Genomic DNA, 22,121 nt, shown 5'->3' on the forward strand with positions numbered 1-22,121 from the left:
GGGAGAATCATGAATATCCTCATCTATAAATAGATGGTACAGTGGAAGTGCAGTTATGGAATTGGACTTAGTCTAATGATCTAGCCTTAAGTCCTAGCTTTGCCATGGATGTGGTATATGATTCAGGACAAATCTCTTAAGTTCTCTAGACTTTATTTTTCCCATTTAGAAAATGGGCATAGCAGTCTCTTACTCTACCCACAGGTGAATGTGAGGATTAAGGGGATTAATGCATGTTAAAGCATGTTGAAGACTCTAAGTGTTACGAGACAATGGTATGATATTATATTTAAGAGTAAAAACTACATTGATTTTTAAAAATTATATTGCAGAAGGGAAACAAAAAGCAGCTGACTTTGAAGACCTACTTTCTGGTCAAGGTTTCAATGCGCACAAAGACAAAAAAGGGCCTCGAACAATAGCTGAGATGAGAAAGGAAGAAATGGCTAAGGAAATGGATCCTGAGAAATTAAAGGTAAGTGAGTCACTGACCTAGTGCAATTGTCCTATATGACAAGGTCACGTGTGTGGAGCTATCAGCGTTCCTAGTTCCTGGCCTCCTCACTGCTTTCCTCCACGTGTCACCAGAGCAGTTTTGCTTTTATCTGTTTTTGATTCTGGAAGTCTAGGTAAGACTTGACTTGGAGAAAAAGAATGTTTCTCTGTTCTTTTTTTTAAACTTGCAAACCAGCTACTCTAACCCCCTTATTTCAAAGATGAGGAAACAGATGATACTTAATAGAAGAAGATATGTTAACAGGTGGGCCTTGGTTAGCTTGGAAACAAAAGGGTGGTTATATTGGTGAATGTGTGAGGTATTGGAAGAGTTTGAAAACATCAAGAGAATAGGAATGTCCTTCATAGAGGGAGAGGTCCAACTTCTATGTGACAAAATACTAAATGTGCTGCCACTCTAACAAACAGGAAGCTGAGGGTCTAATCTGTTACTGCACCAAAACATCTCCAAAACCAGGGCAGCACAGGCAGCCAATCGTTTTGAAAAATTTAACACAGTTCTAGATAGATTTGAACATTTGTTAAAGATGTATAGAATTTTTTTTGGTACTTTTTTGAGTACAATAAAAGGTCCTTTGTTTGCCTTCACTTTTCACTTCACATAACATCACAGAGACTTTATGTTCCTTCCAGAAAGTTCTTGCTCCGTTTTGATAAGTTTTATTCATTAGGCAAACTTAACAGTTTTCTGTAAAATTAGTTATATATGTCTTTTAAATCATGCTTGGTTATTTAGTTGGTACAGAGTATTTAGTTGTTTGAGAGAGTAGCCATCATGACCATGACTAAGCCATTCATTCGATAGATGTGCACTGAGTTCCTATAATAAATCATCTCATTTGTTCAAAATATGAAGATCCAAACTATGAATAGTTTGAATGAACGACTTAAATAGTTTGATTCATTTGACAAACCTTTTTGAGCTCTATTCTGTGCCGGGAGTTATTTGGTTTCTGAGATACGGTGTTTTATGAGGAACAGCACCTTTCCTCAGGCAGCTAGGCCTCAAGGCAGGGAAGGACGCACACACAGACAGTTACAATAAAGTGTGGCACGTATTATGATAGAAACATGTTTAAGGGAGTAGCTCAGAGAAATTCTTCCTTTTCTTCAAGGGGTATTTATTTTGTGTCTGTGTGCCAGATACTAGACAGAATCAGGTAGCAGAGACCTGGTTTGTGTCCCCATGGAGTTTATAGTCTAGGAGTGAATAATTAACTCTGAGGTCAGGCATAGAGGAAGGAATTCAGGCTCTCAGAGGGGAACAGTATGACATTCCTGAACAGGCTTTTGAAGGATGATGAAAAGTTGATCAGAAAGAGAAGGCAGGAAGTGGAGGTGGAAAAGCATCCCAGGTAGAGGAAACAGCTTGGAGCATGCAGGGTTCCTCAGGTGCTTTGATGTTGCTGGAGCAGAAGGGGGTCCCAGAATCCCTACAGAGACCTTCTGAATTTCTTAATTCCCCTGCACTTACAGATTCTGGAGTGGATTGAAGGCAAAGAGAGAAATATCAGAGCACTTCTGTCCACGATGCACACTGTGCTGTGGGCTGGGGAGACCAAGTGGAAGCCGGTTGGCATGGCAGACCTGGTGACGCCTGAGCAGGTGAAGAAGGTGTACAGGAAGGCTGTGCTGGTGGTGCACCCAGATAAAGTGAGCGTCACCTACCCCTACTGTATTGCCTGTTTGGTCCTCATTGAATTGGTTTAGAAACATGTATTAAAACAGCATACTTTTGATTTGCTGATTATTAGGCAATTTATATGACATAGAGTCCATGGGCTAAAAGCAAGTGTTTTAAACAGACAGTTATATTTTATAAAGTGGATGGGGAAAAAAATCAAATTATATATTACAAATAATGGAACAAGGGCTTTCCTTAGAGACGTGTAAGATTCACCAGTGGCTGATTTTTAGTGTCTCCGAGAACTTAGCTGTTTTTCGAAATGGGAAAATGGGAGTTTAGAAATACAATCAATTGAAGATAGCCTGTCATACACCTTTGTCATTTGGTAAATACTCTGGAAAACAGAGAAGAATCTTTTGCTGCGTAATAAGTTCTCTGTTATCTACCCATTGACTGATTACTACTACCATAAATGAATTTCTAGGGACAGGGCATTCTGGGGAGGTTATAGTAATTAGGGTCATGTAGATTGCACTGTAAGAAGAGAAATGGCCTAACAGAAAAACATTTCAATAACGTAGAGCCCACTTTTAGCAGTGAAAATGTATTATAAATAAAATCTTGGTGTCTGGTGCCTAATGTGTGCTTTGTTTTTTCTGTAGGCTACTGGGCAGCCCTATGAACAATATGCAAAGATGATTTTCATGGAGCTCAATGATGCCTGGTCTGAATTTGAAAATCAAGGCCAAAAGCCCTTGTATTAATTTTCCATCTCTGCTGCAGACTGTGCTAATGCCTAGTGTGTGTGACAACTCTGAGGTTTTCAAAGGTGAACCAAAAACTCCAGTAACACGTATCCAGTACTAAACTGTTAAATTACTTTGTGAATTGATTCCTAATTGATAAGGAATGTGGATGTTTGTTTTTCTCAAGTCCCCACCATAAAAGGTCCAAAGCAGGAGAGGACCTTTTAGTCAGATGACCTTGCAGAGTCACAACGCTCCAGCCTGCCCTTTGAGGAGCCTACTCAGTGTATTGTGGGGAAACGGGAAATAGAGGCCACCCAAAGCATAACACCCATCTCATTTTCTGGGAAATAGGATTAATGCGCAAAGGTTATGGTAATAGGATTATATGATGGATTTTAACTAATGGTTTTTAGGTTTTCTTGGAAAGATATAATTTGAACAATGGCTTTAGACTCCAGGAATGTATACAACCACCGAGATTTATTTTAATGGAAATTTACTGCGACCTTTAGCATAACACTTCTTTTGGTCAAGAGCACTAATAGATGCAAAAGGACTTGAATTGTAGGAAGTAATTATACTACAATCCAGTGATGACCATCAACTCTTCCTGGATAAGGTAAAAATTAGTGAAAACACTGGTTAAAGAAAATAAGGACTCTGAAGATGTAGAAATAATTATTCTTGGTCAGAAAGTTGGGCTGCTACCTTCTTTTCCCTTTAGAAAACTGGTTGCTCAATGAAAAGTCTTAATATTATAATAATAACCTGATTTGAAAGAAACATCTAAATTTGCCAAAAGGAAGGCTTAATGTTCTTCCTTTTGCTTAGCCATGAAAATGTTCTTAGCTCGTTGTAAAGCAGTTTGGCACCTTCACAAGTTAGGGGGACAGATATCTGGTATGGACTGAGTGTCCTCTAGGTTTGTAGGTGGTTGTGGTGAGAGAATAGAAGACAGCACTGAGCACAAGTAACTAGACATGTGCAGTTGCAGTGAGGGAGCTGTGCTTACCTTCAGACCAAGTTAGATGGCTTGTTAGGATTTCCACGTTCCTCTCTCCGCCTGGTGAAACTGGACCCCTTGGATCATTACAGTGGGGTTTATTGTTTTAAAAGTCGTTGGGGATCCCTGGGAACATTTCACACGGGGGCATCTATAAAAGCAAAGCAAGAGTGAAACCTTTGCAGACGTCAGACTGCCTGGATTTTTGTTCAGTGTTTTGGCTGTTTCTGATTTTGAGGGTAAGCCATTGTTATCCCGTGACATTGGCAGACTTCTTTGGTGTGCACATAAACAGTGTGCATAGTTTATGTATGCAAAGCAGAGGGGCAAAAAGATTTCCAAGCTAATTTTAAAAGGGTCATGCTCAATATAGTGAAAGCTTTCAAAAATTGTTTTTCAAAGACAATCATTTTTTGTTTTTATTTTAATTTTCTTGTGGCAAACTGTACTAGAAAAGCAGCATGTTAAAAATGCTTTATGTTCCAAATTAGGGAAAAGGAAAAACTACACTTTATGTTCTATGTAGAACTCTCTTCTTCTTCTTCTTCTTCTTTTTTTTTTTTTGTTAAAAGGGTTCGATTTTTTTATTTTTCTTTTTACTCACAATGTGAAACTTGCAAAAAAATGTTCTTTTAAAATATACAGCTGAAACTGTTCAAGGTAACCATAACAAACTAGGTATTATTTATTAACATATTATAAAATAATATTTGATCCAGTATGTGCTTGTCTTATTTAAAATTGGAATGTGAGACATGTTGCTGTGACTTGTTTTATTTTTTCTCATTCACATTTGTAGATATTGTGTGAACTACAGTATATAATGATAATAATTAAAAGGATATTATGTGAATGTCGCATACATTTTGAAATGATAGACCTATATTAGCTTTGAATCATGTTTGGATAATTCATCGATGTTCACAGTTTAAAACATCATTAAACGTTATGTAATTAGCAATGAGAAAGAATCATACCTGACTTAACTTTGGGTTCACCCATCTATTTTCCGGATACATTATAACTCTGGATCCCTGTTTCTCTCAAAACTCTTAACATATGCAGATCAACAGGTTTTTGCATTTGTTTTAAATATCTGGTTGTGAGAGAGTTTCTTGTTGATCAAATTCACTGTTTCATTCATATTTATTGTAATATATTTTTGTTTTGTAAATATGTTACACACAACAAAATGTGATTGGTCTAAAATATTTGTAATGTATATTAAAAGGCTCAAAAATATTTGTAGAAATCTAAGTTATTTTTGCACTTGTAGGAATATAATGATGAGCTTGAATTATACCTTCTGACATGATTCACATTTAAGAAAAGCTATGGGAAAGAATATGAAAAGCACATGCCCATTTGTACCAAAATGTAATCTGACAGTATTTCTGGATTTATACTCCAACCATCCCCACTGCGATCCTTGCCACCATAGACACACACGATTTGATCATGCTACATGAATATTATATTTCAAAAAGAGCATAGAAATCCTGATCTCCTAACTAGAATATTAATGGGCTTACAAAGCTTCCTTTGTGTACTGAGGCAGAGAGATTGATCCTGGGAGTCTGAGTCTTCGTCATAGAAAACATATTTTAGTTCTTTTTAGACAGAAGCAGCATGTTCATTTGGAAGCAAATGCTGCAAATCAGAGGCATTTGAACCATCACTGTATTGTCTGTGTCTGCAAGAACACTCAAGTTGAGTCCTAAGGCTGGTGATAAAACACCATTGTTTAAGGAATGAACACAAAAGTTGAATTCCAGAAATAGTTATCACAGCAACAGGACAGTTTCCTCACTGGAAACATCCATCAGGGAATTTAGGTCAAGTAAACATATTTTGGTTGTTTAAAACTAAACCATGGTGTTTGGGCATGGTGGTACAGTATTGGTTTGAGACCAGAAGACTGAATTTGAATCCTGATTTTTCCACTTAAGACTGTCATTTTGGACAAGTTTCTTAAAGTCTCTAAATCTTAATCTTATCACCTGTAAAATAGAGATAATCCTAATAGCCCTGTAATGGAGGAATTAGAGACTGTAAATAAACTGTTATTATATGAGTACTCACTAAACAGTAGTTACTGTTACTGACTGTCAATAAGACAGTGTATTGCTGCAGGTCAGTATTAGAGCTGGAATTACACTGAAACCTCAGGTTGTGGGCAGTGGATAACATGAGTAGGAAAGGGCAATCAATTTGCTTTTTTTTTTTTAAATTTTGTAATTGATTTGAGAGAGAGAAACATCAATTTGTTGTTCCACTTATTTATGCATTCCTTGGTTGATTTTTGATATGCCCTGATCAGAGATCTAACCCACAACCTCAGGGTATCAGGTCGATGCGCTAACCAGTTGAGCTACCTAGCCATCCTTGCTCTTATTTGTCTCCTTGGCCTGGCAGAGATATGTATGAATATGATAGTAGAGACTTACATTGTAAGTTTTGTAAAGGGAATGACCGTGTAAAAAGAGCAGTTCTTGAGAGTTAGAAAGAAAACTAACATTGACTGATTTCAATAGTATTGCATCATACTTGCATTTAACTTAATGCACGGACTTAAGAGCCAACACCAGGGCAGATATGATGCCACTGCATCTATCTTTCAGATTGTGCTATTATATATATGTATATATATGTATATTTATATAATAGTATTTATATAATAGTACACCCTGGCTGGTTTGGCTCAGTGGATTGAGTGTCGGCCTGCGAGCTAAGTGTCGCTGGTTCGATCTTCCAGTCAGGGCACATCAGAGAAGGAAAACTCTGACTCCAAAAAACCTCCGCTGCCTTGCGGCATACCTCTTCAGGGGAAAGGCTAAGGGAGTAAACCCCGACAGAAAATCCGGAGCCGGAGTCCCTAAGGCGGTTTGACGTTGTAGTCAACACCGGCAACTCCTGCGGCGCACCTGAAGCCAAGCTGTATTGACTCCGTCTTTCCCTTGGATCCTTCAGCTGCGAAGAGAGGGGGGGTCTGCTGCATGGGCAACAGCAGACCCTCCATGTCACCCTGCCCAGGCTCTGTAGCTTCAGCTCCACTGGAGAGGACACTCCAGCGTCATCGCAAGATGTCGATTCAACACGGGAGGAGACAGATACCGTGTCACTCCCGAGTCGGACTGCACAGCCATTCTCGGCGGTGCAGATAGACTCTTAAGAAGCTACACCATCGTCTCTTGAGACGGACGGCTGCCGACGGATATAATAGTACAGCCATATTGGTTTTCTCACTTCATTCTCAGAAACTTCTGAAAGGCAAGTTTTGTAAATCCTACATCAGGAAACAGAAGCTTGGAGAGGGTTACCCAGAGCTGGCATTTGAGGCTAGATCTTTTCTATAGGATAGGGAGAGATACAACAATATATGAAGTGAACTTGATTATTTTCTGTTACTGCAACCATTATTTTGTGTATGCTGTATGCAAGATACAAATAGATATATAAGGGAAAATCAAATTAATGAATGGATTTGATTGCTTTGTTAAAACATAAGGGGCTGTTGTATCTAATTACTATGACATTTCCTGCTTTATTGGTGTGTAAGATTCACTGCACAAGTGCTGACCATCTGACTTCAGAGTTGAACTGTTCTGGGCTTGATCTCAGCTTCCCTACTCACTAGTTACTAATATCTGGGCCTCAGTTTTCCCATCTGTAAAATGGAGATAATAAGATGTAGTTTATAATGTGAGAGAACTGAATACAAGCAGAAAATACAAACAGATTTCCAAAGATCACTGTAGTTCTCCACAGCATGACAGAGGACAGGCTCTTATATATCCAAGTAACAAATTGATGGCAAGTCAGCAGTAAAGTTTAGCTCCTAAGGTTTTACTTTCTGTTTTTGGTGACTCTTATTCTTGAGGAAACGTGGAACAGGTAAGTAGAAGACCAGTTTTTTAGTGCAGCATTTGGCAAGAGGGAAGCAGATTTTTGTCAGATGGTTCAAGCCTGGAGCAAGATGGCTAAATTTCTCAGTAAAGTGTTTAGTAAGCTGGAAAAGACAGCTGGTATGGGCGGGGAAACTTGGAGACCAAGACTGGCTCTGCATTTTTCTAATTCTGGACATTGCCCTGGGGCAAATACCTCATCTTTTTGCTTCTCAAACAGGCTTCCAGTTTCTTTCTGCTAAGCCTAAAGCACTCAAACCAAGTTGTGCCTCTGAAGTAATGTCACTTTTCTCCAAAATCATTTCCTTTCTGTGGGACTAGCCTCAGGTTGACATGGAAGGCTCCAGCAAACACATATATGGCTTTCCAGATACTTGCTGGGTGGTTGGGAATAAAAGGGGAAATAGATATGACCCAATTAGGAAATCCTCATCAATTAAGGAGAAAAAAAAACCCCTTAAATTCCTCAATGAGAGCAACGGAGCACTACAGTGAGATTAAAAAAAGACAGGCTCTTGGTGTTTGGGTGACAGGTAGCTTCCCCTGAGCGCTTTAACAGGTATTAGAAAGAATAGGATACTCAAAATAGGGACAAAGTTCCAAATATCTTGACTAGATTGTAGCTGGGTCTGCAGTGAGCCAGGTATTAGCAATTCCATGTTTTTAACAAGTGTTCCTTCGATCTATACGGAGACAGGGGAGGAGCCAGAAAGATAAGCGAAACTCACAGGTAATTACACGCGTTGAAACAATAATAGGCTCAGTGTACAGTTTTGCAAAAGTAAACCTAGCGAGGAACTGAAAGGTGGCAATGAGAATTTATACCTCCAAGGTAGCCAGAGGAACCTGGGTTCCCATGAACCCCTTTATCTTTCCGTTTCGTTGAAAAGTAAGAGAAAGCAATCGAAGAGGGGCAGCTCGGTAACGTGGAACGGCTCTCGGTTAGAACGAGGGGGTAAGTGGCCCCCAACCAACCTCCTCCAAAGAACTGTGTGAAGCAAGGAAGTCCTAACCCTTTTTGAGCCTCTTTCGTTGAGGTTAGATGAAGTACTTTTCCGGATTGTCCCAACAAGACAAAACTTTTAATTCCCTTGAGGAAAGTTAAGTACAAAGTGACCCTTTGAGGCGGGCTCACGGCGCAAGGTCGGGGTTCCTCAGAGCAAGTGGTCTTGGCTGAGATCGCCCAGGGTGTGGATTAGGAGGCAGGAGCCCAGCTCTGGGGATGGTGGCGGCACTCTGAGAAATAGGGGCGGAGTTGCGGAGAGTTTGGGCGGGGCTCTGCGTGGCGGGGGCGGGCTCGGGCTCCGCGGTACAGCCCCTGGCCGGGCGAGGGCGGGGCTGTGGCAGGAAGCCGGAAGCAGCCGCGGCCCCAGCTCGGGAGACATGGCGGGCATTAAAGGTATATCCGCGACCTCCGCTCGCTGGTCGTGTGGTGGGGTCGCCGCCTCCGCTCGTGGGTGCTGCGGTGGGGGTCGCCGCCTCCTCGCCGGGCTGACCTCGGAGCTGCGCTTTTAGCGCGTGGGCAGGCAGCTGCCTCTCCGAGACTCAGCACGCTCCCCGCCTCTCCGGGTGGGAATGCAGTTGCCCACTCCCTTCGCTTCTTGGGGTGCGGGTGGAAGGATGTTTAGAGAACCTCAGCCTTTTTTTTTTTTTTCCCCTTTTGCTAAGCCACAGCCTTCACGCTCTCTTCTAGCACTCCGGACCCTCCAGGCGGAGCCCTCGCGGCGAGCGGCGCCTGCCTGGGAGACCCGGGCTCGCCCCCGGAGCATCACCTCACCGGCTCCACAGTTCCTCCGAGCGTTCCCCCGATTCCCACCCCAATCTGCCTTGTTTTTAACAAGGTTTCCACATACTGACAAGTCCACCCTAACGCCCCCTCTGTCTTTTCGTGCCGTTCCGCAGTTTTCCATTTCTTCGAGAGGAGCCATTGTCTCCAGTGTTGTCGGATTTGGGGCACTTAATCCTCTTGTTCCTGATAACTTTTCCTGTTGGGCAGAGTTGACTGCAGGCGGGTGTTAATGGAAAGCTCCCAGAAATGGCTGTATTTGTGGAAAGCAAATTAGGTGAAATTTTATCGCTACTTTCAATTTGGACAGACCAGAAAGTGGTGTTTGTGCCGTATGTGTTTTCGAGTGGCGCGTTTGATAAAAAGGGGGTACCAAGAACACCGCTTCCCTTATCTGTATGCCTTCTGAGGAATGGGGGCTGCCGGCCATGGCCGTGGGAGAGGTTACTGGAAGGCTTCCTGTTATTTTGGGTGGAAACCATTAGATTTCTAATCTTTTGAATAGAGTAGCATAACTTGTTTTTTTGGTGGAGTTCCTATTCTCTTTGATATGTACCCAAAGATCTCCTCGCCTGCTATAAACTTCTATACAGTATATTTGCACACATGTGTATGTTCACTATGAAATATGTCAGTGTGTGAGATGTTAGCAGCAGACACATCCTTATTTCTGGATGACTTATTTTCAACATCGGTTTAGTAAACGTGATTTATTTGGACAGTGTCCCGTGGGTGATGGCAGCCATGTGAGGCCAGTGCAGAAAACCAGTGACAAGCAGTATCTCAGTATTACACTGTGTTTAGTCATGCCCAGAAACCATCAAATAATAATGTTTATGTGTGAATGTTTTAGAAAGTGTGAAGGATGCTAGGTTATAGAATGGAAAAGGATTGAGGGAAAGAAGCATTTTTCAGATAGTTCAGCCTTCGGGGGATTGCTGTATGCATGAGGCTTGGGATAAAAAGATAAATAAGAAACTGTTATTGGGCGACAGAGTTGGAAGTAGTTACTGTTTAACCGTCTGAGATACAGCGGGAGCACAAAGATAGTGTTGTGGGTTGAATTATGTTCCTAACTTCTCTGGACCTGTCAATGTGACCTTCTCTGGAAACAGGGCCTTTGCAGATGTCATCAAGTTTAAGATGATAGTGGATTCGATTGAACCCTAAACCAAAAACTAGTGTCCTTATAAGAAAAGGGAAATTTGGGCATAGAGACATATAGGGATACCATATGGAGACACCATGTGAAGATGGAGGGAGAAAGCAGTGTGAGGCAACTGCAAGCCAAAGAGCGCCAGGCCACCAGGAGCGAGGAAGAGGCAGGGGAGGGTTCTTCTTTCCTTAGAGGCTGCAGAGAAAGCGTGGCCTTGCCGACACCGTGAAGCCTCCCGAACTGTGGGAAAATGAATTTCTGTTCTAAGCCACCCAGTTGGTACATTGTTAATAGCAGCCGTAGTAACTAACAGATGGGATCACTTAACCCTGCTCCAGGCACAAGGAAGACCATTTCTCCACAAGAGGTAATCCTTGAATTAAAGCTGAAAGGATTGATAGAGCTTCACCTGGCAAAGGAGGGGGTGAGCACAGTGTATTCCAAATGGAGAGGAATGCATGGGACCGAGGGCAGGGGCCATGGACGAGCACACCGTGTTCTCCCCAGGAGCTTCATCTATGTTATTAAGACTGGACTTGAGTGGGAGAGTGGGGAGGTAGTCAGAGGTTAGGTAGGCTGTGTTAAGCCTCAAGTGCCAGAACAACTTGTAGGCTTGAAAGCAGCTGTGAAGGGGTGACACCAACTTTTTATGTTTGCGAGGTCACTGCTGTATGGAGGGAGGAGTGGAAGAGATGCCTAGAGCTTGAGATCGTGAGTGCCTGCACTAGGGCAGTGGGAGAGGGCCCGAGAGAAGAGTGCTGCTATTAACTAGGTGGCTTACGCAACAAATTTATGTATTAGTTCTGGAGATTGGGAAGTCCAAGATCAAGGTGCCAGCAGATTTGATGCCTGGCGAGGGCCTGCTTTCTGGTTCAGAGACAGCTGTCTTTCCTGTATTCTCATGTGGTGGAAGGAGTGAGGGAGCTCTCTGGGGTCTCTCATAAGAGCTCTAATCCCATTGATGAGGGCTCTGCCCTCATGGCCTAATCACCTCCCAAACGCCTCACCTCCCAGTACCTTCCCACTAGGCATTAGGATTTAACATGAATTGTTGAGGAGGTAGGGGTGGGGGTGAAATACAAGCTTTCACTCTATAGCAGTGAGGTCTAGGAGATTGAGCCTCCTTGATTTGCTGTTTTTCTGGAGGATAGAGTGCAGTGATGGTGTTGGTATTTCAAGGTAGAAGCTTCAAAGGGAAGATGTGTGTTTGGGAAGGAGAAGGTGTGAGATTTTTCAATTTTTCACATGTGAGTTTCAGGTTCTTGTTGGCTACTCAGGCAGAGAACTCAAGGTTGGAGTTGGAGGTGCATCATTCATGGGGCCAGGCCCTTGCTGTACCCGGGAGCTTTGGGTTGATCAGTGTCTCAGCAAGAGTGTAAAGTGAAAAGAGATGAAGTTGGATATCTGGTCAGCTCCAACTTCAAGAGACGTGGAGGATGCGATTCCTGAAAAAGAAAGAAGGACCTAAAAGAATCAGCTGGAGATATACAGCTGTGAACCTTGAGAGGCTGGTGTCACAGGCAGGAAGGGGGACGTCTACAGTTCCCAGCTTTGCAGGCTGTCCCCGAGAGGGAGGGGACAAAGCCAACTGAAGAGATGCGCTAGTGAAACAATACATGAAAACTTACTTCTGTACATCATTAAAAAGTGACATCTACTAAATGGAAAAAATGTATAAATTAGAATTGACGTCCTTCCTTGTCCTCTAATATATGCAGATTTCTAGGTGGTTTTTAAAAGCACCTTGGCATCTTCTTATAAAACCGTCCTCCCCTTCCCCAAATCTCTGAATGTTAACAGGAAGCAATCAGAATGCTAACAAGTTTAATCAGTGACTAATTTTTTTTCAGAAGGAAATTTGTATAATACAGTGTCCTATGTTCCCGACTTATACCTTTATCAAAGAACATTGCTAAAATAACTGAATACTTACGTCAATCAACATTTACTTATTGAGGCCCCCCTTTTCCCCAGCACTTTACATAGATTATTTCATGTAATTACCATAAGCTTACTAATAAGGTGACACCATTGTTACCATTTTACAGGTGAGAAATCAGATTTAAAGAGGGAGGCAGTAAGGTTTCCTTCACTGGAGTTGTATAGATTGGCTAGCTGGTTTCTTATGGCAAATAGAAAGGGACTTCATACATTAGATAGAAGTTGGGTACTGGAACTTCATGAGACCTTTCTCCACCTACTTTAAAAGCGGCAGACATAGGCAATGATTTCCTAGTCAAATATAACATCAACTAATGAAATAAGTGAATTGCTAGATCTTCTTAATTTGGGATCTTTTATTTTTTAATTAAAATTTTTATTGAGATACAATTAATGGACCACAAAATTAACCTTTTTAAAGTATTAAATTCTGTGGTTTTTAGTAATTGCACAAGGTTGTGCAACCATCACTACTATCTTAATTCCAAAACATTTCATCCCCCCCCAAGAGAAACTATGCGCATTAGTAGTCCCTCTCCATTTCTCCCCTCCTCCTTCAGCCCCTGGCAGCCACTCACCTGGAACCTCTAACTCTTGGTTTTATTTTTCACAGCTCTTGTGTTATTATCCTTCAGTGGGGCCATTGGACTGACTTTTCTTATGCTGGGATGTGCCTTAGAAGATTATGGGTAAGTTATTTAAAACAAACTATTCTTTTTGTGCTTTGTCACTATTGTGTGTGTGTGTGTGTGTGTGTGTGTGTGTGTGTGTATGTGAGGGGGGGGGTGTTGGGGAGTTCGGTCAATTTAACACCAAGCTCTAACCAATGAGTTAGTGATGTCCAAATAATGAACCCAATCCCTTCATTGGTCAGCTGTGCTTGTGCAGAGAAAAAGCTCTTTTTACAACTGATATATTCATTTAATAAGCATTTATTGAATATCTGGTGTGGATCAGCTGGGGATACAAGAATTAAGAGACATAGCCCTGTCCTCAAGGAGCTTACGGTTCTAGTTGTGAGTGAGAGACTGGTACACAATCCACTGAGGGAGGTGGCAGCTGTAGTGGAGATGTGTGAAAAGTACAGTGAGAGCTTCCAGAAAGTGCATCAGAGCTTCCCTGGGAGAGTCAGGAAGGCTGCATAGAGGTTGTCTTTATGCTGAGTCAGGGCAGGGCGTTTCAGGCGGAGGGAACATTCAACAAATTTTATTCAGCAGCTGTTGGTTGAGTGCTTAGTGTATACCAGATACAGTTATGGGAATTGGGGACTAAGAAATAGAAAATGAAAGTCCTACTTTCTCGGAGAGCAGTGGGGGAGACAGAAAAAAACCCCAGATTTTAAAATGTACATGCTATCAGAGGTAACAGTGTTATGAAGAATAAAGGGCACAGGGCACAGGGGCTCAGGGGGTGGTGGTCACTGTGTTGCAATGGTGGACCGTTGGGGGTGGGGCAATACAACAACCATGAGAAGTGAGTTGGGGCTGAATTTTCCCAAAAAGGGAAGGGCAGGTAAATGGAAGGTGGCCAGGTCTTATGGGCCTTCATTACGAAAAAAAAAATGGATCATTTCTATCCTGTGAACTATCATGATCTGAGTTTGGCCATCTGTTTCATTTTTTTGTGTTTTGCATCTCGTATTACATTTATGTAGCTATAAAAAGAGTATTGTATTCTATAATTATAAACAGTTGGACTGTTAGCAAAACCCAGAAAACAAGTATATTATTATAACTAATGTCATTAGCATACAAGTAAAGACAATTAAACTGGTTTCTGAGTTCAGCATCAATCTGTAGGTATGCAGGCCTTATCAGTGTCTCGGGATAGCTGTCCACCTCTGATGTCAGCTGCTTCTCATCCTAGATGAGTCTTTGATGTCTTCCATAGGTGGAAGCAAATGTCAGAGATGGCGTAGATGTCCTTTCGTGGTTAGGTGCCTGATCAAGTCCCTTCCAGTGAGGTTGGAGAGTGTCTTTATTTAATGTCCTTTCTAGTAAACAGAATCTCAAAGTGGTAGTTGATTTTTAAAGTCTTTGTCTCCTGGTTGCTCCCTATAAAAGGAAGCATTTTCTTGAAGTGACTTTATCAAACCTTGGCAGTAGTATAAAATGTTTCCTTTCAATAATATTAGTTGGTAAGTTCCTTCATCTAAGTTCAGTTTGAATGCACTATGATGCATGAAGGAATGTAAATACTGAAAAAAGGGGGGAGGAGTTTGCCAGGGAGCCTTGAAGAACCAAGCAGCCATCTTGGGTTACCCACACCCCAACTATTCATTTAATTTACAGCCGTTGTTTACCCACATAACATATCCTAGAAGTCTTTCATCACTTATTTTACATGTTTCCCATGCAATTTTACATTAAAAAAAAAAAAAACCACAAAAACCAAAAATCAAGCCTGATTAGTTTTAAATTTCTCTTTTGTAAGGAGAGAAAATAATCTTTTTAAGTTGTTCCAGGGTCTTGCCTGGAGCACAATAAAGTTATTCCTACATATTTTGAGATTTTTGACCCTTAAAGCCTCAATTTCTAAAGAAAACTAAGAAGTCAAATATATAAAGACATTTTATAACCTCTAGAAATATTTCATAGACATCAAAGTCAATTATTAACATGGACTTCTTTTTATAAAACTCCAGGTAAAATGTAATATAAATATATGAAATTTAAAATATCTACTCAAAAAACATGTCTTATACTTAAATCAACAAACTTAAACTAGCTTTTATTTGCTAAGGATTAATCTTAAATCATATTTCTGAGAATTTACAAATACCCAGTTGTTAGAAGTGCTTGCCTTTAAATTCATTTCGATATTACCATCCGGAGACTGAAAATTATCTTACATTCTCAGCATTCATATACAGACACAACTAGACAGACACAAACAGAAATCTTGGCCATGAGAAAAACTCACTAGTATTTAAAAGAACAATTGGGTCCAAATTTTGTTTTGGGAGCATTTACAATTTAAATTGTCGATATAGGAAATGTCCAAACCTATAGAGAATTTTTATAAGTTTATCTGAGCCAAAGCTGACAACAGGTGCTGGGAAGCAAGATTTCAAACGCTTGGGAGAATGACAGTTTTGCGGTTTCTTTTATGCATTTGACATTAAGGAAGGAATGTAAGGAAGATTACATGCAGGTGGGAGAAAGCAAGGTACAGGATAGTTAAGATTATATGCTCTCTTGAGGGTGGTTATTCTTATTTCAGAGGTGCGTTAACCTAGATGCACATGCACACATGCAAAATGGACAGGGCTTGCTTAAGGCAAGATACATCTCTTACTAAAGAAGTTACATGCCTGGGGTGTGACTACCCACCATGACCTGCTCATTTAGGAATTTATGGTCAGATCACCCTGTTAGGCTACTTTCCGTCACTGAACTTGTACATACACATACCCCTGCCCCTCCTTTTTTTGGGTCCACAATGGCTTACTGTGAATGGGAACACAGTCAGACTTTCCTTAGAAAACTTGCTGTATTCTAGGAAGAATTAAGAGCTCTTGGCTCTTGGTATGTCAGGCTAACAGCTGGGTCTATTCCAGACCTTTTCTCCAATCTCTTTCCTCAATGGTACAATAGCGCTTTGAAGAGAATTTGTAAAAACCCCTTCCCTTCCTATAATATTGTTTGGATTTTTGAAATCCTATAATTCCTGTAGTTTAAAATTAGAAGTTGCGTCTGTCCTGAGTCTCTTAAGGGCACTTTCCTTTCTCGCTTTTTGGCTAACCATCCTGCCCTCCTAGATCTGTGGTTGAAATGGGAAGCTTTTATTACAGTGTGGCTTCACACCAACTCCTGCTCAGAGGTGCTGGCTATCTTGGTGGATCTGTGTTAATCAAGGCATTGTGGTGATCTGTATATTATGGGGTGTGTGTGTGTATATATATGTATATGTATATGAGTAGAGACTATGCCTATATGCCCCTCTCATGGAATAAGATATAATAAATGTTTAACTGATGGAGAAAGATATTTCTGAAGTATTTATGGAGGAAATGTAATTGGAAAGCAGATGGCACTTTTTTATAAATGCAAAACATTGAAATTTGAGAAGAAATAGTTTTTATTCTTTGCATTACAGAATTATTGGAATCTTTTATTATAAAGATTAGAGTGTATCTAAAATTTTTACTAATAAGTATTTTCATGTCTTCCAAACTTAAGATCTATTTATTATTTTGTTCATTGAACAAATATTAATGAAGCACATCATTCTGGGCCCTGGTGATGGATGAAGACAAATGAGATCCCTGTTCTCTTGAGCAAGAAAATATCAGATAGGAATAAAAGCTGTATAGAAAGTTAAGAGGGTGATATGCTCAAAGGGTGACTTTAGGTATTTAAAATGGATGGTCAGGTTAAACCATTTTTAGGAGGAGACCTCTCAGTTTAGATTGCATGATAAGAAGGAGCCAGCCAATGAGAAGATCAGGGGAGGAGCATTCTGAGCAGAGACCGTTTCTAGTGCAAAGGCCCTGAAGCAGGGATGGATGGGCTTAGTGTTTAAGGAACCAAAAGAAGACTGGTGTGGCTGCAGATTAAGGGATACAGGGAAGATGGCACAGGATTAATACAGTAAATTGATCAGATCATGTTAGACTTTGCAGGTCTGGGCAAAGAATCTGGGTTTTATTCTTAAGCCATTGAAAGGCTTCTAACATGCACGCACTCAAAAAATCTTTATTGAATTAGCATGTGTAAACCACTGTACAGTAGTCCTTCTATATCACCGTTCACTTATCTCAGCCTTACTGTATCACGGGATTTTTAAAAATAGTGTATTTAATTATTTATCGCGGATTTTTTGCTATATCGCGGGATTTTGTGATACTGTATACATATGTTGTTACGTAGGTCTAAGAGTGTAGAATATGTTTAAGGACATAAGTAGTGTTTATAAAAGTGTGGAAAAGGTTAATAAGGGAGTAGAAAAGGTTAATAAGGGACTGGGAATGGTTTATAAGTGTGTGGGAAGGGTTTATAAAGCCTTAAAAAATATATAACTACTAAAATAAATGTAAGGCTCGTACTTCGTGGACTTTCACCTATCGTGGGCAGGGGTGGGGGGGTCTAGAACGTAATACCCACTATAAGTGAGAGAATACTGTACTATGTTTTATAGGAAAAGCAAAGGTAACTAAGTTAAGCTTCTGTCCTTAAAGAAATTACAGCTCTGTAGTAACAGAAAACAGTAGATTCTAGATTATACATTGTGTAGTTTTTTTTTTAATTGAATTTATTGGGGTGACATTGGTTAATAAAATTGTATAGGTTTCAGGTACACAATTATTGTGGAGTTTCTTAACACAATATCAGTTATCTGTTTATTAATGACTAGTAATTTTTAATTATCATTACCTCTTATTTGTTCCTGATAGAAGTCATCTTAAGTGCTAACACTGACAATTGAATAAATAATTTTTGGGTCTAGATATTTAAAATAATATTTATCTTGAAGCAGTAGAATGTCTTAACTGTAACTTTTCTTTTTGCATTTCTTCTGGGTCCAACCAACAGCGTATACTGGCCCTTGTTCGTCCTGATATTTCACGCCATCTCTCCCATTCCCTATTTCATTGCCAAAAGAGCAACGTATGACTCTGATGCAACAAGCAGTGCCTGTCGGGAACTGGCCTATTTTTTCACTACTGGGATTGTTGTTTCTGCCTTTGGATTTCCTGTTATTCTTGCTCGTGTGGCTGTGGTGAGTTTTGTTCTCTATTGTTTTACCCAGTTGTCTCTGATTTTACTTCAGAGGCCTGTGTCTGGGACCTCAATTTCATTTTTATTGCTTAGACTTAATACTCAAAGCGAGGCATACTTTTAGTTAATATAGTTCACATTTTAGATCTACCTATCAATATCTTGGCCATGTATTCAGAATACTTTCTTAGTTGTTCTTACAACCTTAAGCCAAACCAAGTGATTTCTTGCTTTTTCTATTGTACTTTAAGCTATTTTTTCTGGAATTGTTCTTAAATCCTTGCCTCTTTTCTTAGGGCAATCCACAGGACCACAATAGCAACACTTTCTAGTTTCAAAGTGAACATCTAAATGGGTCCTGATCACCCAGTTTCAATGTGTGTGGAATGGGATTTTCCCCATACCTCCATTGAGTAATTCTTCAACACCAGCTGGGTTTCCTGCAATTCAATTCAATTCTGACTCTATCTACCCAGACATAGCATCAGATCCTACATGTTAAGGCTTTAGTCCCACAAGACTATATCCTCTGTTTCAGTTGCCAGTCAAAAGTCCAGGTTGTCCCATGTGCTTCTGACCCATTGGCTATGTAGATCAGAAGTCCCCATGACCCTAATCTTGGTTTTGATTGATTTGGTCACAGAACTCAGGAAACCCACTTACTCACTAGATTACTGGTTTATTATAAGAGGAACGGCCAGATGGAAGAGATGCATAGGGCGAGGTATGGGGAAAGGGCGAGGAGCTTCCATGTCCTCTTGACTTCACCACTCTGCTCATATCGTCAATCACCTCCCTGGAAACTCTCCAAATCCCTTCATATTGGGTTTTTATGGAGGCTTCATTACATAAGCATGATCAATCAAATCATTGGCCTTTGGTGATTGATTCAACCTCCAGCTCCTCTCCCTTCCCCAAAGGTGAGGGGTGGGGTGGGGTGTGTGGGACTAGAAGTTCTATTCCCTCTGATCACATGGTTGGCCTCTCAGGCCACCAGCCCTCATCCTTAGGTGCTTTCCAAAAGTCACTTCATTAACAGTGATAAAGGTGACTATCACTGCTCACACTTAGGAAGTTGCAAGTGTTTCAGGAGCTCAGTACGAGAAAGGAGAGGAAGATCAGATATTTATTATAAATCACAGTGTCACAACATCATATCAAATTCTCCTTCAGTAGGATCATGGACACAATTCCCAACACAACAAACATATGTTGAGGGACAACTATATAGCTATTAGAAGACACACTGAATAAAAAACACATTGTGGGTATAATGTATTCCTTTCTTTGATATTCACTGTCTTTCATACTCTTTGTTTTTATTCCCCCAGTTACATACTGTTTTAATTTCATGAAATTAAACACTTATTGGAGTGTCAAATGTAAGATATGTACAAGTTTGTTTGTTTATTTAGTTAGTAAGTATTTTTATAACATCTGCTGCTTGTAAGACACCAGAAATAAGGGCCAGATACTGTCTCTGTTCCCAAAGAGAACAGAAACTAGCCTGTAAGGTAAGCATACAATAAATGTGATCAGAATGCCTTGGGAATACTGAGAGAAATTCCAACTGGCATTTGATGTGGTTTTTGATAGATAGGATTTGATTAAAGTAGGAAAGGCTATTAAGTGGAATGGCACCCAAGTGTGAAAATGCAATCAATATGTGGAATAAAGAGCAGTATTTCAATACGATGGAGCAAAAAAGGAGTGATTGAGTGAGGTTAGAAAGGTTGGTGAAGCGGATCAGGGAAAGGGTCTTGGATGCCATGCCAGGTTGAACTCTTATCTAGATAATGAAGAAGGATTGGTGGTGTTTGAATGCAAGACTGTCATGACCTGATTCGTCTTATACCTCAAGAAGTACTTTTTAAATTTTGCTCTTTCATTGATGTTTTTTTCTATTGGTTAAATTAAAACAAAAAAATGCCCACTAGAGGGTACTCTCCTCCCCAACTGTACCTCTAAAAAATCCTGTGCCACTCCAGAAAGCTGTTTACATTTGCATGCAGATTATTTTAAAAATCTTTTCTTGCCTACAAAAGAAACAGATCAATTCTTAACTCTCCAATTTCTGTTCTCATGAAAAAACAACAATGTTTACAGAAGTTTCAGTGCCTAGTGTTGCAGTTGAACCCTTTTTAATCTGCATGCGTTTTACTTGCTGCCGTCACTGTTTACTAAAAACAAGTAGAGAAATATGGCCAATGGGGAAATGTTAAGGACAATGGGACACTTAATTAACAAGGGTCACAAAGTAATTAGACTAATTACTGAGTAAATTCACTGTCTTCTGCCTGCTACATTAAGCCTTTTAGCAGTTTTATGTAATATTTCATTGGATGTTTCTAATGCAGAAAATAATAGATTGGCAAAGAATATGATATGAAGAAAGTAAAAATTTAATCCTCTTTTCTTGTGTTTCAGATCAAGTGGGGAGCCTGTGGCCTTGTGCTGGCGGGCAATGCAGTCATTTTCCTTACGATTCAAGGTTTTTTCCTTGTATTTGGAAGAGGAGATGATTTTAGCTGGGAGCAGTGGTAGCACTGAAAAAATGCATTTAATTTCTTAAAATTCATACTATATGTATGTATGTGCACATGTGGCCTTTTACTATGAAATTTAATATGCTGGGGGTTTTTGTACTTTTATATCATGTTCACTTAAGGAAGACTACATGAGAAAGATCTGTTTTGTTAACAGCAAATAGACCACTCTATCTACTCAAGTTGAATTATGTTGTTTGGCTGTTCATATGGTCATAGTGGTCGTAGTGCTCTCAGAATATATGTTAACACAGTCTTGTAGACAGCTGCTTATGTATACAATGCATCTGTACCTTTCACCTGGGGATGTGCTTGGATAGGAGCAGGTCTCAGTTCTGCTCAGGACTTCAGGGTACACTTGTGACCCAGAGAGACAGAGTGGGCTCCCTCTTTGTGTGGTAGACCCTTGCTTCACAAAGTGTTGTCCATAGGCCAAGAGCATTGGCATCTCCTAGGCGCTTATTACAAATGCAGAACCTGAGGCCCCATCCCAGACCCAGTGAATTGCATGAGAAGTGCTGTCATAGAGCACTAGGCGTCACATACAGCTTCCCTTTCCTCCCCTTTGCTGAACCTCTTAACCTCTCTGGGTGTCAGCTGCTCATTTGTAATTGTTTCACCTGCCCTCATGTTGAGGCCTAGCTCAGACTCTTTGGTATTTGGGAAATGTCCAAACCTGTAATATGTAGGCCATTCCTCATGTTTATGAAGTGTTCTCAGTAGGGAACAGCTAGCTAAGCCTTCACACTGTCTGAAAGGCAGTGTCTGTTGTCACACTGCTGGGGGACAGAGGAACCCCAGAGCTCTACTGGGATACAGGGAGGGAAGCCAGGCTGGAACCAGTCCCTGCTGTAGCAGGGTGAGGTAGGATAGATAGGTAATTCTGCTTAGTTTCCTTTCATAACCTGACATGTGTGCCCCGTTCTTCCCTGTGCTGCTCCTCGCCCTCCCTCAAACACACACACCCAGCAGTTCTGATTTGCCCTTACTTCTTCATGACTCTGGTGCCGCCTTCCTAAAGAGACATGGAACCAAGTAAGCAAGCAAAGTGTGAGCTGCTTAATTTTACTTATATGTTAATGTACTCATTGTCTTTTATGTCCGTAGGACTTTATATATATATATATATATATAACACTTTAGGCCACTTTTAAGTGAATCATTAGGGATAC

The 22,121-nt window shown here is 40.5% G+C and overlaps 2 protein-coding genes across 3 annotated transcripts in view; both read left to right on the forward strand.

The window, feature by feature from the left end:
- The window catches only part of DNAJC6 (DnaJ heat shock protein family (Hsp40) member C6), a 122,312-nt gene extending 118,437 nt beyond the window's left edge, over nucleotides 1–3,875 (forward strand). For both annotated transcript variants that reach the window (XM_090269568.1, XM_090269569.1), the window contains exons 17-19: nucleotides 333–475; nucleotides 1,993–2,169; nucleotides 2,806–3,875. In XM_090269568.1, coding sequence (XP_090125694.1) covers nucleotides 333–475; nucleotides 1,993–2,169; nucleotides 2,806–2,907 — 422 coding nt within the window. In that variant the 3' untranslated portion in view covers nucleotides 2,908–3,875. The remainder of the gene's footprint in view (nucleotides 1–332; nucleotides 476–1,992; nucleotides 2,170–2,805) is intronic.
- Nucleotides 3,876–9,139: 5,264 nt separating this feature from the next.
- On the forward strand, nucleotides 9,140–21,131 carry LEPROT (leptin receptor overlapping transcript). The gene is made up of 4 exons (XM_090269570.1): nucleotides 9,140–9,199; nucleotides 13,297–13,372; nucleotides 18,218–18,404; nucleotides 20,831–21,131. The coding sequence occupies exons 1-4, from the start codon at nucleotides 9,184–9,186 to the stop codon at nucleotides 20,945–20,947; spliced, it is 396 nt and encodes a 131-aa protein (XP_090125696.1). The 5' UTR covers nucleotides 9,140–9,183; the 3' UTR covers nucleotides 20,948–21,131.
- Nucleotides 21,132–22,121: the final 990 nt, after the last annotated feature.

This window comes from Furipterus horrens, unplaced genomic scaffold (genome assembly GCF_987537825.1).
Source record: "Furipterus horrens unplaced genomic scaffold, mFurHor1.1.pri manual_scaffold_3, whole genome shotgun sequence".
In the NCBI taxonomy this organism is placed as follows: domain Eukaryota; kingdom Metazoa; phylum Chordata; class Mammalia; order Chiroptera; family Furipteridae; genus Furipterus; species Furipterus horrens.